Source organism: Squalius cephalus (assembly GCF_949319135.1).
Source record: "Squalius cephalus genome assembly, chromosome: 14".
NCBI lineage: Eukaryota > Metazoa > Chordata > Actinopteri > Cypriniformes > Leuciscidae > Squalius > Squalius cephalus.
In genome coordinates this window covers 30958822-30976790 of record NC_137135.1, presented here as the reverse complement: position 1 = coordinate 30976790, position 17969 = coordinate 30958822, and the positions used below count along the sequence as shown (strand labels likewise).

The following is a 17969-nucleotide window of genomic DNA, read 5'->3' as shown; positions in this document are numbered from 1 at the left end:
TCTAAATAGGGATGGAAATAGCGATGACAATGGTGGCTGGGTTTTTTTGAGAAATGAAGAAGTGTATCAGGACTGGATCAAACGCTTTGATGAGCCTGTTGGTTATCTAGGAGAGAAAGATTTTACCAGTGCTGCACCCTTAGACTTTCTGTCCCTTTTTCTGACTGATGACTTCTGGAACCTAATTACAAATGAAACCAACAGATATGCTCATCAGTTTCTAAACTCCCAACAGCTGAAAACCAATTCCAGATTTCATAATTGGTATGATGTCTCTGTCTCAGAGATGAAGGCCTTCCTAGCACTGCATTTGTGTATGGGGCTGGTAGAGAAGGCAGAAATTGAGGATTACTGGGCAGAATTTTGGCCAACTTACACACCTGGGTTTGGCAAAGTAATGTCTAGGAACAGATTTGAGATCATTCTGTCTTTCCTCCATTTCACAAACAATAGTGAGTATGTGGGGAGGGGTCAGCCAGGTCATGACAGGCTGTTCAAAGTGCGTCCAATAATTGACCTGATAATTCCGCTTTTCTCAGCCGTTTATGGTCCACTCAAGGAGCTTTCTCTGGATGAAATGACCATAGCATTCAAGGGAAAGTCCACCTTGAAACAATACAACCCTAAAAAACCTGACAAGTATGGCTACAAGGTGTATGTTTTGAGTGAGGCCAGCTCAGGTTATGTTTTGCAGTGGTCCATGTACACTGGCCAAAATGCTGATGCTGATGCTGATGCTGATTTAGGTGCCACCCATCTAATTGTTCGTCAGCTGATGGCCCAATACACAGGGAAAGGGCATGAGGTGTACATGGATAGTTACTACATATCACCAGCCATAGCAAACGAGCTGGCACATAATGACACTGGGATGTGTGGGACAGTGAACTGCAATAGGCGTGGTATGCCGAGGTGTCTGAGACAAACTGAGTTGCCGTTGAGCAAAGGAGATGACCCAGTGTTCATGAGACATGGCAAACTGTTAGCTTGTGCATGGCACGACACAAAGCGTCTCACTATGCTCTCGTCTCTTCATGGGAACTCATGTGTTCGGAAACGTATCAGGTCAAAGCAAAGCGACACAGGTTTTCGTGAGATAAACAGACCTGTGTGCGTTGACAGGTACAACACCTTCATGGGAGGAGTAGACACTTCTGATCAGAGGATGAAAACCTACCTCTTTCCACACCGTTCAAGGAAATGGTACAATCGCATCTTCAATGCGATTCTGAGCATCAGTGTAGTGAACTCCCATATAATTTACTCCAAGTGTGCACCTGGTCCGCACAAGCCACTGAAGGCCTTCATCCAGGACATTATTACTGCTTTGCTTGAGGGCTATTCCAAGAGGGAAAGCAAAAAACCAGGAAGGCCTTCAGTGGAGGGGGGGGAAATGCCACAGAGGCTCACTGAGCGCCACTGGCTCCGCGTTGCAGATGATCGGCCAGATTGTGTCGTTTGTTCTGATCGCGCACGCTCTAAGGGCCGCCGGCAGACAAAGTACAGGTGCAGTCAGTGTGGGGTAGGTCTTTGCGCTGTGCCATGCAATGAGAGGTACCATACTCTCAAAAACTATAAACTGTGTCACCTAGATACCTGATTGGGCAGATAGCTGGTCAACTGATCAAAAAATAGGCACATGCATTTTACTATGGCATAGTAATAAAGTAATAATGTACTATAGTTACTTATAGTTTTACTGTTGATTTCCTGATCTTTTGGAATGAGGATAAAAAGACCAAAAAAAAAACAAAAAAAAAAAAAAACACTCCATATATATTTTTTCCTGAATATTACTGATGAACTGATCAAAAAGTAGGCTACTGTTCTTTATCTAATATGTGTTCACCTACTAAAGTATTGTAATATAGTAATAATTTACTTTCTCCTATTTTATTGTTGGTTTCATCTTTTCCGATCATTTGGAATGAGGATAAAAATAAAAAATAAAAAATAAATAAAAAGCATGTAAATAAATTCCAACATCAATTCAATATCAACTATTTCTTGAATATTACTGATGAACTGATCAAAAAGTAGGCTACTGTTCACATGTGTTTTACTACTAAAGTATTGTAATATAGTAATAATTTAGTACTTTCTCCTATTTTATTGTTGGTTTCCTCTTTTCCGATCATTTGGAATGAGGATAAAAAAAATAAAAAACAAAAAAAATAAATAAAATAAAATAAAAAAAACATGTAAATAAATTACAACATCAATTCAATATCAACTATTTCCTGAATATTACTGATGAACTGATAAAAAAGTAGGCTACTGTTCACATGTGTTTTACTACTAAAGTATTGTAATATAGTAATAATTTACTTTCTCCTATTTTATTGTTGGTTTCCTCTTTTCCGATCATTTGGAATGAGGATAAAAAAAAAAAAAAAAAAAAAAAAAAAAAGCATGTAAATAAATTCCAACATCAATTCAATATCTACTATTTCCTGAATATTACTGATGAACTGATCAAAAAGTAGGCTACTGTTCACATGTGTTTTACTACTAAAGTATTGTAATATAGTAATAATTTAGTACTTTCTCCTATTTTATTGTTGGTTTCCTCTTTTCTCATCATTTGGAATGAGGATAAAAAAATAAAAATAAAAATAAAACATGCAAATAAGTTCAAACATAAGTTCAATATCTACTATTTCCTGAATATTATGAAATTCAAGAGGGCCGCCCCCTGATGACGTCATAATATGCAAATTAGATGAGTATATTTACACCCCACATAAACTTTCAGTCATCCCAAACATTTTTCTAATTTACAGTAGATCTCTATCTTTAAGCCCTTTCAAGCCACATGCTTTTGAAATTTTGATGTCAAAATCCAGCATTTTTTCAAAAAAACCTTGGCGCCTAAAGGGTTAAACGCTCACAGGGAACTGAAGATGGCAACACTCGCTCTACTGCGAGTAGCAGCCGAAGTAGCTTTTTCGGCGTGCATGTTAATCAATGAGTGCATTCACACCGCGAGCAGGAGCGTCGCGTGAGCAGCAGTGAAGGGTTTTGGCGCCGAGTCTATTTTTGCTGCTGCTCACGCTCAATTAAAGTGAAAGCACACTTTTGATGGACAAAATAATTATTATTTCACACAAAAAGTGCCCAAAATTTATGTCTAGTGTGTTTTAACAAGAACTGGAGTAGGCTATGTCAGAAAATAATATTTATAGAAAATTTACCCATTTAAACTTGTTTTTATTATTCAGTTTGGGTAAAAGTAGGCTACTACAGTATATGGTGTTTTATAAACAAGTAATAAAAACTCGGTGAGTGTTTTAGCGCAATTTTCTCACCTCATGGGATCACAACACTAAGAGATTTTTTTTGTGCGTTCCCGAGATTAGACCTTCCTTAACATAATGCCGAAAACCCGAAGTCTCTAGGTGGTCTGGTTGAGGAGTAGATAGAAGTGCAAGATTGGTGCGCACAGACGCACAGAACAGAAATCATGAGTTAACAAGCGCAATTTTGTCCGGTGGAAAATTGCGCTAAAAATGTAAAATAAAATCGTAAACTAGTCAGAATATACAGTATAAGCTTTCTTTTAGTTTAATTTTAGTTAACTTAATTTCCCACACCAGGAGTAATTTATATAGTTCCATTTTATAGCGATTATCTGTTAAATTTTTTTTTTATGTTCTATGCAAAATGTCCTATTAAAGACTAGGGCTGGGTATCGATTCAGATGTTACAATTCGATTCGATTTCGATTCGCAAGCTCTCAAATCGATTCGATTTCGATTCTCGATTCGATTTTCGATTTCGATTCTCGATTCGATTTTTCGATTTCGATTCTGAATTAGATTTCGATTCGACTCAATTAATATTTAATACAAATCCTATATTTATTAAAAAAAGAAAAAGAAAAGAAAACTGAACATAAGTTTTCAAGTGTTTAATTAATAAAAAGAAATTAAGAGCCACAAACCTGTATATTAAACTCTTTTTATTTTAGGTACACTTGGGTACATTAAAACAGAACCCAACTCTATATTTCAAATGCATACAATGAATAGACAGGATTTTGATGCAAGATGAAAAATTGATGCTGAAAATTGGACAAGTCAGAACAGTCGCATGTCTTGATCAAACAGGTTAACAATCCTCACATAAACCCATATAAAAACATTGCATATAATTTTTTATCTGTGCCCTTCCTGTCTCACAGCTAGGCCATATACATAAATTGAATAAAGTTATCAAACAGTCTGTGCTGCATTAATTATAAATTATATATAGACTAATCAAAGTTAAAAAAAGTTCTTTAGTCAAGAGCAGTGAGTGTTTTTCTCTGTTCCCTTTGTTATTTGATTAACTTTTAACGACAGATAATTAGTGGCTACTGTGTACTGTCCCTTTAAGACCAGCCGCTGTTGACAGAGACGCGGATCTCACACGCGCCGAGTCATAACTCTTCACGTTCATCATAAGACTGCTCTTATGTTATGAAAATACTCAACAAAAAGACATTTTGGCATTATTGTGTGTTTTATTGTTCGTTCAAGCGCGACAGATAACTCTATTCTGGGCTGTCTTGTGCGCACGCACGATATCATCGCAAGTTTTTCTGTCACAGTCAGGACATTCACAGGCAGCGAGATCTATTTTGTCTTGTCGCGTATGAATGGTTTAAAAGCATTTGAATGAATAAGAGCGGGATCATGTAACACTAGCCAAAGGATGACAAAAAATTAACAGATGCTGCCTGCATTGCGATAAAAGCCCAAATTTGTTTATTTAATATAAAATCGCAGCATTTTGCGTCATATAGCCTAATTGCGTATAGGCTTGACATCGCGATTGCGATATGATTAAACGTGCAGCACTTTTGAGGTTATTTTATGATTTAGATAAAACTAACATAAAATATCACAGCATTAGCTATAAAATTGAGTTTGCAAGCCTATATGAACAGTGGAGGAAAACTAATTCTTGGGTAATAGATAAATAAAGATGGAAAAAAAATCGATTCTTGGCGTTTGAGAATCGATTTTGAATCGACCACATTTTAAAAAACGATTAATCGAAAAATCGATTTTTTTGCCCAGCCCTATTAAAGACATATTTGTGTGTGCTGTAAAGTGGCTAGAAAAAATGAAATCGGAATCGGCTAAAATCAGTATCGGCAGGTCAAACTCAATGAAAAATCGGAAATGGGAATGGCCAAGAAAATTGTAATCGGTGCATCTCTAATAAAAATAAATGTTCCAAATGTCCCCCCCCCCCCCCCCCCCCCAAAGCTGTAAACCTAGGGGAAACACTGTATATATATATATGTGTGTGTGTTTGTGTGAGAGAGAGTCATATACACACGCAGATCATATATTTACAAACTTTAACCGACTCACGATTAATTGATTTGATAGCACTACTTTATAATCTTCAGCGCAATGTGAATCAGTCAGTACTCATTGAATTGTGTTGTATTAACTTAATGTTAATAGGCATTACCTTGAGACAAGGAGCTCAAATGAAAGACTGGAAACTAAAGAAAAGCGAGCTGTATTCAGAGACCACGAGGACGACAGCCGTGCTGCCTGTAAAGACAAGGAGAGAGACCGAGATCGAGACAGATCCAGGTGCCGTGAGAGAGACCGAGACTGGCACCATTACAGCAAATCCTCCGGGAACAGCAGGCGGAGCAGCCGGCACAGACACCGGCACCGTCGCTCGCACCATCACTCTGACTCGGTATGACCACTGTCTGTCTCCCATTGCCGTGGCAACTGTCTGCTTTCTGTGCTTTTCTTTCTTGTTATATGGATTGTGGGAGTTCCTCATTTCCAATATTGTCTGAAGGAATGACAGGATGAATGTTGGTTGAAATTATTACGCTAATATTATGACATATAATAAGATTGAATGGGTTCTTACTCAAGATGTAATGTTAGTTTGAAGTCCACAGCACATAAAATGTTTAAGGCACCTCATTCATGAAGGAGGAATAAAACTCTCAAATGTTTTTCAATGATAAATTGTTGTAATTGTCTACTTAATGGTCTGAGAAAGTATCTCATCTGAAAATATGTTGCCATTGTTTTTCTTCTGTAACACACACGATGTGGTGGGCCCTGTGTGTATCTCGCGGGCTGAATTTACGTTGGCTGCTCCCTGTGGCCGGGCCTGGCTGCTGCGGGTATCTGAATGGGCCGAATCACTTCCCCCCCCACTCGTGAATGAATGAATGGCGCGTTCTGGTCCCCCTCGATTCTCATGGGTTAATGGTGGTGATGATGATGGTGTTCCGAAACCCCAGAGGAGCCATCGCAGGAAAAGATCCAGGAGTATTGAGGATGATGAGGAAGGGCACCTGATCTATCACAGTGGAGACATGCTGAGAGCAAGATGTATAGAATACACACTTTTCTGTATCTCTTCTGTATCTTTTCATTTCTTTTTCACTGCTTATTTTCTGTTTTGGGGTCAGACTAATTTTACAAGCTAATTTTGGGGTCCTGATAAATGCAGTTGTGACAGAACAATTAGACTTATACAGATGTGTGTATCACCAGTCTAGTATTGTCTTATGTTCGTGGATTATTTATGCATTGCTTTTCTAATTTGAGTGTTCCAAAACGCAGCGAAATCTTTTGAAAGAGTTTGATTGTATTGTAATTTTTTAAAAATGTTTCTAACCATCTTTCTTTAAACCCGTAGATGAGATTGTGTGCACACTCGGAGAGGGAGCCTTTGGCAAAGTGGTGGAGTGCATTGATCATGAAAAGTAAGTCTTCCTGCCACATCTTGGCATGTTAAAGTTCATTGCATTTGTGTTTCACACCTGACCCACATTGATTATAATCAGTTCCAGTAAACTGGAAATAGTGTAAGATCTTTTTTTCTTCTCTGTATTGTGATGCACACGTGACGCATGTAAAAACAAATTCTATTAAAGTAACCCTACTGTAGGTAAAAGTCACATCTTTATTTTCTAAAACTCATGTAGGTTTTTAAGGCTCTTTTATAGTATTTTAATTGGTTCCTCACCATTAAAAGAACCAAGGAACCTGGCATGTACATTTGCTGGTGTTTTAACGCCTTCCGAGTGAAACAGATTATTGAAATGGGGAAAAATATATGACGAAACCTCTAGGACAGACACATGTCTCTGTCTCTCTCTCTCTCTCTCTCTCTCTCTCTCTCTCTCTCTATTTAGACTTGTTAAGTGCAAATCCACAGAGCCTCTGTACAAATCACCATGATAAACAGTCTTGTTATCTTTAAGTATCGCGGTTGCATGCATTAGTACTGTAACTGTTATTTAGTGTTACATTATTGTAGTTGGGTTAGGTGGCTTAGGTTTTATTGTGAATTTAATGTAAAGTTTACTTACATATTTTAGCATACTTTAAACTTTTAATATATTGTTCAATTTAAAGAATTTTTTTTTAAATAAAAAAGCCATTCCATCGACGTTTTGTGGCTCTTTTTTTAAAGTAACGGTTAAAAAATAAATAAAAAAAGATAGATAGGGTTGGGACTTCTATCCATTTGTTGTTGATTGGATTGAGGCAGATCTGCATGCGAGTTTGCAGTTGATTGCAAAGACCCGTTCACACCTATAACGATAACTGAATTGGTGTCCACACCAGCAGGCGATATCGTTCTGTTTATTCTAAGCGCGCTGCAGCTTTGTCATCTTCTGCTATAAATGCTCGAGCTCTTTAAAGTCTGGTGGTTTCTGATTGGCTGTCATTGTTTTTATCGTTCATCAGCTGGAAATAAAACGTTCTGAATGCGATTCCAATGATATTGTTTCTCTTTGCCATTATGGTTGCGGTTTGGACTCTGCTATTCTTCTATATTTAGAACTAAATCTTTGTTATCATCCTTAGTGTTAACCTTGGGTTTTAAGCAGACTCACTGATTGAGAAGTCTGGCACAGAATTTCACTGGCAGATCAAGTTATGACATTTTGATTAACAATTACAAGGACAGAAATGAAACAACATGCATTGATGAATAGTTTACAATAAGATCAACAAAATAGATAAGATGAATTTTCATTTTATGCCAACTTTGAATGTTGAGGGTTTTTTGAGAAATGCTTTGATTTACTGACCAGTAATAAGTGATTGCACTTCTGTGGTTTCATGTGTTAATGATATAACTGTATGTTGCTTTTGCAGGGGAGGAGCTCGCATCGCGCTGAAGATCATTAAAAACATTGATCGCTATCGTGATGCAGCCATGTCTGAGGTTGAGGTGCTGGAGCAGATTAACTCACTTGACTGTGACAGACGATAGTAAGTGCCTGTGAAAGCAAATAAAAAGGAGATCTCCAGTAATTTATACTTCTGTGATGCATGGCTGTAAAATCACACTTAATTTGAAATTTACAGCCTCTTGGGTCTAAAGATGTCCAGACTACTTCACATCCACTTTTTCCTTTTTCTAGCGCTTGTGTGCGGATGTATGACTGGTTTGATCACCACGGGCACGTCTGCATTGCCTTTGAGCTGCTGGGCTTGAGCACGTATGATTTTCTGAAGGAAAATAGCTTTCAGCCCTTCTCTATCAACCACATCAGGCACATGGCCTACCAGATCATCAGAGCAGTCAGATGTGAGTCAAGGATCTCTTTTAATTTAATATTTTTCTGTGTGTTCTGGATGAAACACTGATTTAATCTTTTGCTTTTCGTTGCTTCTTTGTTGTTTCAGTTCTTCATAAGCATAAGCTGACACACACTGACCTGAAACCAGAGAACATCCTCTTTGTTAATTCAGAGTATGACATCAAGTACAATTCAAAAATGGTAAGGAGAGGCACTGATCCCATTCAGACCAGTGTTATTTTAGTAGTAGTATATACTATTGTAGTTTTTATAAATATTTTAATATTTCAGTTTTAATTTTAGTATTATTATCATATACCCACGTTTTCACAGATGAGGCTTAAACCTAGTCCCAGACTAAAATGCATGTTTGAGCTGTTTTGACTGAAATCAACTTTCACTGGTATATCTTAAAATATGAGTGCCATTGTTTTGTCTCAAGATGCACACCAGTAATGTTTTTATCTAAGGCACATTTATAAAAGCTAATTAAATGTCCTAATTGAACTAAAGCCTAATCCTGGTTTAATCTAAGCCCTGTCTGGGAAAGCAGGTTGTTTTCTTTTCTATATATCTTTTATTTATTTCGGTTTAGTTTGTCATTGTATTATTACAACTTAAATGAAAATTTTAAATGTTGCCTTAGCATCTAACTAAATAAAGTTTTTAATCAAATTTTTATTTTCAATTTCCTAAAACATTTGAAATGGTTTAAGTTTAAAAATGACTGCTAATTCATGCTCTGCCACTATTTATTGTGCATTAACTAATAATGTTGTTTTGAATTGCAGAAGAGGGATGAGAGAACTCTGAAGAATCCTGATGTAAAAGTAGTTGATTTCGGGAATGCGACATACGAACACGAGCATCATACATCTGTGGTGTCCACACGACATTACCGAGCTCCAGAGGTTATTCTGGGTAAGCACTTATGGATGCTTTGTTTTTATTCATTTTTCAGACACATTGAATAGCACACTTGCTGTGATTTGCATGTATTGTGAGTTCTAACAGAGATATCTGTCTGTTTCATACAGATCTGGGCTGGAGCCATTCCTGTGACGTGTGGAGTGTGGGATGCATTCTTATTGAGTATTATCTGGGATCGACTCTGTTTCAGGTCAGTGTCACTTGAGTTTCAAATAGTTAAATGATGCTAATTTTGGGTGCATGTGACTTGTTGATTCAGCACTTATTTAGTAGATTATGTTTTGTTTTTTGTTTTTTTAGACGCATGACAGTAAAGAGCATCTGGCCATGATGGAGCGAGTGCTGGGCCCCATACCTACCCACATGCTGCAAAAAACAAGGTAATGTTTCAGTGAAGTATTTAATTGCTGTATTTTTGCAGGGTTTCTGGAAACTCTGAATTCAGATGCATCTATTTATTCTCTGTAATGTAACAAGCAATGTTATTTTGTCAACTAGAATTTGCTCTTAATGAGTGAAATCAAATTACTGAAAAAATCCTTACCCAGTTATCACAGATACCTGAAAAGTCATAAGTAAAAGTAGACAAAAAAGACAAAAGGAGTTGGAATCTTGTTTGGTATCTGAAAAGCTATTCCTTAATTATTTTGTAGTTTGATTTGTCTGAAGGTTTTTATTGTTTGAACTTGCCTTTTATTAGTTTTGATACCACATGCTGCTTTTGTTGTATCAAGACGGCAATTTTTCTCATTATGCAGAAAGACCAGGTATGTTCGTCATGATAAACTGGACTGGGAGATTCACAGCTCCATGGGACATTACGTCAGGAAGCAGTGCAAGCCCCTGAGAGTGAGTTTATCATTTAAGTTTATTTTATTTGATCAAATTCATTTTTTTTGGTCAGTTTAAGTTTTGTATTTGCTTTAAGCCATTAATGCACGTAGAAACAAACACCTTTTGTATTGCTTCTGACTTTTTATTAATAATTGTTTCTTGCAGCAATACTTGGTCTCCAGTAGCTCTGAGCACAAGCAGCTGTTTGATCTCATACAGAGGATGCTTGAATATGATGTCACAAAGAGGATTACCTTGGATGAAGCCATCAAACACCCTTTTTTCGACTGTATCAAGAAGAACAAGAAATAATGGATTTTTTTTTTTTTGCTGTAGTTCCTCTCCGAGAGAGGCCAATTCAGTTGACTGTATCAGTCCTCTGTATAGATCATACACTGCTCTCTTCTCATTGTTCATGTTTATTCTGTGACCTCTTGCTCTTGAGTTCCACACTGATTTGTAACTGCATCACATGATTGAGGATAATGTATAACTGTAAAGCGGCTGGGGTTTAGGGTATTAGGTGTGTAGTATGATTGTCAGATTTGTTAGCATTATTAATATGAACCTAGTGATATTTGTAAATGTCTATTCAATTTTGTTTCACTTGATTTTTAAATAAAAGCAGTTCCTGATCTGAATCATTTGTCTCATGGTGGTGTAATGTTTTCATGCGGTCAATGGGTGGCGGTAGATAGCAACTCTAAACCTTCAAATTTCAAGTTGTACTTCTGAGTATTGGCATTTATGGGCTTGTGATTTAGAGAAGTAATGGGGAAAGGAACATTCGGTAGATTGACCCACCTTAGGACACTCAAAACATGGTCTGAGTAATTAAAAAAAAAAATTTGTTACATTTATTATATATATTTGTGACCCTGGATCACAAAACCAGTCATAAGTAGCACGGGTATTAGCCAACAATACATTGTATGGGTCAAAATGATATTAAGTAAAGATAATGTTTCATGAAGATATTTAGTAAATTTCCTACCATAAATATATAAAACATGTATTTTTTGTGAGTGAATGCAGCACAATCGCGAACATAAATTGACAACTTTAAAGGCGGTTTTCTCAATGTTTAGATTTTTTTGCACACTCAGATTCCAGATTTTCAAATAGTTGTATCTCGGCCAAATATTGCCCTATCATAACAAACCATACATCAATTGAAATATTATTTATTCAGCTTTCATGTATAAATCTCAATTTCAAAAAATTGACCCATGTGACTGGTTTTGTCGTCCTAGGAGACACACACACACACAAATTGTTGGATTTCAAACATTTTGCTATGCACAAAAGTTGCAGGAATAAGGAGGAAACCACTTTTTTTTATAGTCATCGGAAGAAAACATTGACAAAACACATTTTCACAATGGTCGATTATAGATTAACTTTACGTATCACAAATATCATAAAAAAAAGTTTAAAAATGGTGGAAAGTTTGAATAACTACTAGATAGAATAACCTCAACGGAATACCCGAAAATATTTTTTAAAGTATCTTCTCGAAATATTGTTTTATTCTTTTATTATACAGCTGCTTCTGAACACTCGGTTATTCCAGCACCTTGTTTCACGCTCGGTACACACGCACACACACACACACACACACACACACCACGCTGAATGTCAGGGGGATGCATGTGGCAGTGCTCAATACCTAATGAGCACCCTACCTAGATAGCACTCTTATGCGTCACAGATTTTTTTACTAGTTTTGAAACACAGCCATGCTGTTCAAAGCCCCGTGTTCTGTCCAGCGCTGCTCAGTCTGACAGCCACATCTCATCGATCAAGAGCTGATCGATACTTGAGTGACCTAACTATCGGAATCTAATCGGAGACTTTACAAAATGGATACATCTTCTGCGGAAAGAAATACAGAAAGCAAACAGAATGCTGCGAAACCGCTTTATCTGCGCTATTTAGTGTCTTTTCCTACCATAGTGTGTTTAGTGATATCGCTGAGTTCAATAGCGGTGTGTTTTCTCATGACTTTTAAAACGCATCAGATGGAGAGCAGGCTGCGCGCGCTGGAGATAAAGATGAGTGACATCTGTCAAGAATCATCTGTGGACGTCTCCGTTTCACAGGAACTGCGGGAATCTATCGAAACACTCTTACAAGAGGCAAGCATTAATCCTTTATTAAAGAACGCTGCAACATCATCCAAAATATTTATTTTACTGTTTCAATTGTTTCTGTAGCATGTTGATTTTGTCCAATTTAATTTAAATCACAGCTAGATATAGCTAATTAGTCGAAGTTATTATTAGTTATTTTTAATAGGCTACTCTTCAGTTTGTCAGTTTTTCTATCTATCTATCTATCTATCTATCTATCTATCTATCTATCTATCTATCTATCTATCTATCTATCTATCGATCTGCACGTGCTGCAACGTGCGTTTATGTGGTTAAAACAATGTTTATTTTAATGGCAAATTATTAGTAAATATTATAAATAGGCTATATTTTGCTATATTCTTTTATTCTGCTCTTTCATGTTTCTTGTGTCATTTATGTTGATTTAATTTGTTAACTTATAATAATTCATTATTAAAAATAAAGTTATAATTATTCCCATTAACATATGCATACTCTGTTCTTTGGCAATGTTATTGAAACCTGTTTAATTTGGCAAATTAACACATTTTTCACAAGTTTTTAATATTATAATTTTTAATTAATTTAATTTGCAAAAACCAATGTGTAGGACCACTGACACTGAAAGGGTCTTTTCAATATTCAGATTACTGCTCAATCAATATGGAATTTATTAATGACCGATTCTTAAGATGTTACTCAAAATTTCCTCCATGTTGTGTTTGACAGAGACTGAATGAAGCAATGCCGAAATTGCGTGTGGCGAGAGACGTGACACAAGACTGCAACTGTCCTCCAGGTACGTCCATCAATCTGTCCTGTTCACGGGAACACGCGTGAACATCACTCTGGGATGAAACCTGATAGAAATTGTGCTAAATTTATCAATGGCTTGTTCAGTGATTGAAAAGCTGATGTGGATGAAAGGAGGGTAGATCGGTTGTGGATGGAAAGATTGGATTACTGAAACAATTGTGCAGGTTTTGGTAACTTTAAGATTTGTATATCAGATTTAGCATTTAGCAACCAAAGCGTTTTGTACAATGATGCTAAACTATAAAGACAATTGACTTCCTACACTCTTAAAATAAAGGTTATTTATTGGCATTCCATGAAGAACCTTTAGCATGTAACCTTTACATTGATCAAAAGGTTCTTTAGACTTTTAAAATGTCCTTTAAACTAAGTAAACATGGTTCTTTTAAGAGCTGGTCATTGTAAGATTTTTTTCAAATGAATATTTAAAGTAATAAATGGAGATTAAAAGTAATAAATTACGTTATTTAAAATAGCATAACAAAGTAATGTTATGCTATTTTTAAGATTCCTTATTTTGTTCTGGAGGTCTCACAACAGGTTTACATACATCTAAGGTCAAAAAACACTTTAATTTTTCTCATAATATACACTATGCATCACCTCATTTCTCATAGAGTCTGAAAACGGTTCATTCGAAGATTCAGTCTCTCTAAACCCCTCCTTACTCTGCTCTGATTGGTCAGACGGCCCAGTCTGTTGTGATTATCTACTCTGCTCTGATTGGTCAGACGATCCAGTCTGTTGTGATTGGTCTACTCTGCTCTGATTGGTCAGACGATCCAGTCTGTTGTGATTATCTACTCTGCTCTGATTGGTCAGACGGCCCAGTCTGTTGTGATTGGTCTACTCTGCTCTGATTGGTCAGACGGCCCAGTCTGTTGTGATTGGTCTACTCTGCTCTGATTGGTCAGACGGCCCAGTCTGTTGTGATTGGTCTATTCTGCTCTGATTGGTCAGACGGCCCAGTCTGTTGAGATTATCTACTCTGCTCTGATAGGTCAGCTGGCCCAGTCTGTTGTGATTGGTCTACTGCTTACAGCGCGTAGAAACAAAACGCCCATTACCATATCTGAATTCAAATTGATACGGTTCAAATTGATACGGTTGCACAGTGTCCTCAGAAACTCCCGCTGCCATTCTTCAAAATATACCCTCAACTGTTGTAAAGGCAACACTCCACGTGTGTTGTGGCAGAACGCCCCACAGAACAGAGGGGCGGGGTGAGCAAAGCTCATTATCATTTAAAGACACATGCACTTAAACGGCGTGCTGAAAACAGAGCTGTTTTTGACCAGGTAAAATTAGTGTTTTCTTACAATACTAATGAGAATTTTTAATTAAAGTATATTACAAACTTTTAATTTAGACCCTAAAGAATCATATTAGCTTGTACAAAAATGGCAATATATGACCCCTTTAAAAATGTGCAGACCTTTTTTACATTCACAAAGCTATATTACACACTGCATTAAAATGTAATTTTCGATAAACCTTAATGGGGTCATAGAGTCCTATAGATTTTTATTAGGGGCCTATAGGGTATTTTATGGTATTGTTGATTGTACATTATATCTTACGTAGCATGGAGACAGGACCTCAAACCAGCCGTAAAATTTGAATGCGTTTGGCATACATGCAGTGTTACAAATAGTCACCATGATTATAGATCAGAGCATTTTATACAGCTATGTGCATTTCTAATTGTGATTTTAAATACAGAGCTGTTGTGTATTGATGAATTGGAGGTTGCGGTGAGGTTTTTTTGGGCTCCACTGTCACAAAATGAGGTTGTTAAACATGGGGTTGGTGGTAACTCGAGTTTGGGTGCATTGAGAAACCTTGAGGAATTGCTGTCGGTCTTTTTCTTTTTCACAATCACTCTTTACATTGAGTCACAGAGCTTATAAAATCCAGCGTTTCTATAAATGTATGCAGGTTCACATCTGAGGGGACATATCGATGTCGCAGGACAAGAGGGAGGTCATAAGCATCTGTTTATAGGTTCTGAGTGTGTGTGTGTGAAGGGGCCCCAAGTATGTGTCTGTGTGAGTGTGTGTTTCTGTTTGTTTGTGTGGGTAGTGCCGCAGAAGGCCCAACAGAGGCACCGAACTGTAAGGTGAGACCCTTTCATTTTAGAAGCAATGGTTGCCACCTGAAACCTGAAGCGTGTTGAGCGGTCCTGGCAGGCAGGATCAGAGGAGAAGTATTTCTGTCTCCACAACAGACCTGAGCTCAAAGGTCTCGCCACTGGGCAGGTTACAGTGTGTCGCCCCCTACAGGAGCTGCTTGGAATGACACTGATGAGAGGATATCATTTATTTACGGAGCACAGAAGATGACATCTTTTTGGGGGGGTTTTCATGCAGTTGCAATTAATGATGCTTCCAAGCTTTAAAAAAGATAAATCTTCTACCATGCGATCTGTGTGAGAAACTTACTAAAGGATGGGCTTTTTCAACCCTATACTTTATTATTTTGATTTTTATTTGATTAAAAATAATTAATATGTTTCATAGAATATAGAGTTCAAGATCAGTCTGCTATAATTTGGAGAATGCTATTTGCCCTTTTTTTGATTGATTGCGAAAGCCTTTTACAATTCATAACTTTAAAAGTTTAATTACAAAATAAAAACAATTTGGCTTAAAACAAATATAAGAAAAATATAGTCAAACCTCAGTCTGCTATAATTTAAAGACATTTTTCCCCACATATTTTTACTATTATTGAACACACCCTTAAAAAATATTAAAAAATGTGAAAGTATTGAACATTCACCACAAGTTTACCAGAACTAGAAATGCACTAAGCGTTGCTGGAGGTCCCTGTCATGTCTTTATTTTCCTGCCTTCCTTCTTAACCACATAGCTTCTTTCATTTCTTCTTCCTCTCTTCATTTCCACTGCAGAGTTAAGTCTCCGTAATTACCCGTCGTCGACTGAGATGGTTGTCCTCGCATGCTAAACGATTCCCCGTCTGTTATCACCCATTCCCACCAAACACCAGGCCCTGTTTGACAACGAGTTGTAACTCTCAATGAAAGCATGAGAGGTCTTTAACTCGGTCACATCTCCCTGTCTCATTTTTCAGGCTTGCGTGCTCTCCTTTGGTCTATTTAGTCCCTGGAAAGGGTGGACAAGGTCAATGGACACATTTATCTCCTTTCCCAGATTCATTGCCCTAAGGATTTATTGTCTTTCGTCACCTTTTTTGAAAGTCGTCACCGTGCAGCATGCCCAGGTCTATTCAGGAAACATCTGAGCTATAGGTGTTGTGTGTGTTTTGTAGTGATTGACTGAAGCCAGGTGTCTCTTCGTCTTGTTTACTGCCCATTTAATTTAAAGAAATGCTGATTAATTGACTAATTTTAACACACTGATTCTTTGTGTAAACGGACTAGGATTATCAGTGTCCAATTTGTTGTGTATAGCGTTCCTGTAGCTCAGACAGTACCACATTGCATCAGAAAAGCCAAGCTCATGGGTTCGATTCCCAGGGAATGCTTGAATTGATCAAATGTGAATGTAAGTCACGTTGGATAAAAACATCTGCAAAATGCATGAATGTAGTCCACTGGCCAGCTGATGCATGTTGCATGTAGCTCAAACAGTAGAGCGTTGGCGCTTGCAACGTCAAATTCATGGGTTCAATTCCCAGGGAAAGCAAGAACTGATAAGAATGTAAATGTGTACCTTGAAATGCAATGTAAGTCGCTTTGGATGAAAGCGTCTGCCAAATGCATACATTTAAGTGTAAATATAAATGTAATGTTGCACAGAAAAATGGCAAGCAATTCATTTCTTGATCTGACATAGCCTGATTTGATGGCTGAATTCTGATTGATGGTTCATAACAGCTCAACTAGCAGAGAATAATGCCAGCAATACCAAGTTTGAGGTTTGATTCTCATGGAGCACATTAATAGCATTACTGATAAAATATATACCCAGAATGAACTGTAAGTGACTTTGGATAAAAATGTCTGTGAGACTTTCTTTTGTCTCAGACTTTTTTTGAGGCACAGTGAGTAAACTAGATATCCAATAGCAGAAGGGCATTGTTCGCTGAAATTATTATTATTTTCTTTTAAACAGTGGTCTATTGTTGTCTATTCCCAATAGAGTGGTGCTGGGATGACGTCAAAACCTGTAAGACTAATTCGCCACTGGTTCTCTCAAGATTTTCCTATGGGTTTTTAATAATAGGGAATTTATGAGTAAAATAGAGCCTGTGGCAAACATAACTCGATGATGCTTGAACGTTCTACAACTGAAACTGCACACACTCACACCCCAAACATTCTAAAAGTTACTTATTAGAAACATAGGTTTTTAAAAATGACCGCTTCAAAATAAAGGTTTTCAATATGGGTTTGGGTAATTTATGTTGTAGAGCAAAACGTTCAAGTGTTGTCAAGTTGTCTACCACAGACCTTATTTTGCTCATAAATTGAAAAAGCCATAGGAAAATCTCGAGGGAACCAGTGGCAAATCAGTCTTCCTGGTTTTGACGTCATCCCTGCACCGCTCCATAAACCAGCCCCTAAACGGCACATTAAAAAATTTAAATTATGGTTGGTCACTTTCCATGTTGGTCAATTATTTTTTTATATCTAAAAAATGTGATTAAACTAGACCTTGTGCTTCACTGTTGTCCAGCACGCAAGCTTGGGAGACTGGAAACGCAAGCTGATGTGTAGG

General features: G+C 37.2%; 2 protein-coding genes across 4 annotated transcripts in view; both read left to right on the top strand.

The window, feature by feature from the left end:
- clk4a (CDC-like kinase 4a) overlaps positions 1-10977 on the top strand; it is a 13966-nt gene extending 2989 nt beyond the window's left edge. The window contains exons 3-13 of one of the 3 annotated variants that reach the window (XM_079893481.1): positions 5460-5706; positions 6272-6362; positions 6673-6739; positions 8145-8261; positions 8414-8580; positions 8679-8773; positions 9364-9493; positions 9610-9692; positions 9803-9882; positions 10261-10351; positions 10502-10977. In XM_079893481.1, the coding sequence (XP_079749607.1) occupies positions 5460-5706; positions 6272-6362; positions 6673-6739; positions 8145-8261; positions 8414-8580; positions 8679-8773; positions 9364-9493; positions 9610-9692; positions 9803-9882; positions 10261-10351; positions 10502-10648 (1315 nt within the window). In that variant the 3' untranslated portion in view covers positions 10649-10977. Of the gene's footprint in view, positions 1-5459; positions 5707-6271; positions 6363-6617; positions 6971-7607; positions 8262-8413; positions 8581-8678; positions 8774-9363; positions 9494-9609; positions 9693-9802; positions 9883-10260; positions 10352-10501 lie in introns of those variants that run through there. The other 2 variants (XM_079893482.1, XM_079893483.1) reach the window with 2 other exon arrangements.
- A 1089-nt stretch (positions 10978-12066) lies between these two features.
- The window catches only part of col23a1a (collagen type XXIII alpha 1 chain a), a 127867-nt gene continuing 121964 nt past the window's right edge, over positions 12067-17969 (top strand). Inside the window, exons 1-2 of the mRNA XM_079893478.1 lie at positions 12067-12474; positions 13180-13249. Coding sequence (XP_079749604.1) covers positions 12199-12474; positions 13180-13249 — 346 coding nt within the window. The 5' untranslated portion in view covers positions 12067-12198. The remainder of the gene's footprint in view (positions 12475-13179; positions 13250-17969) is intronic.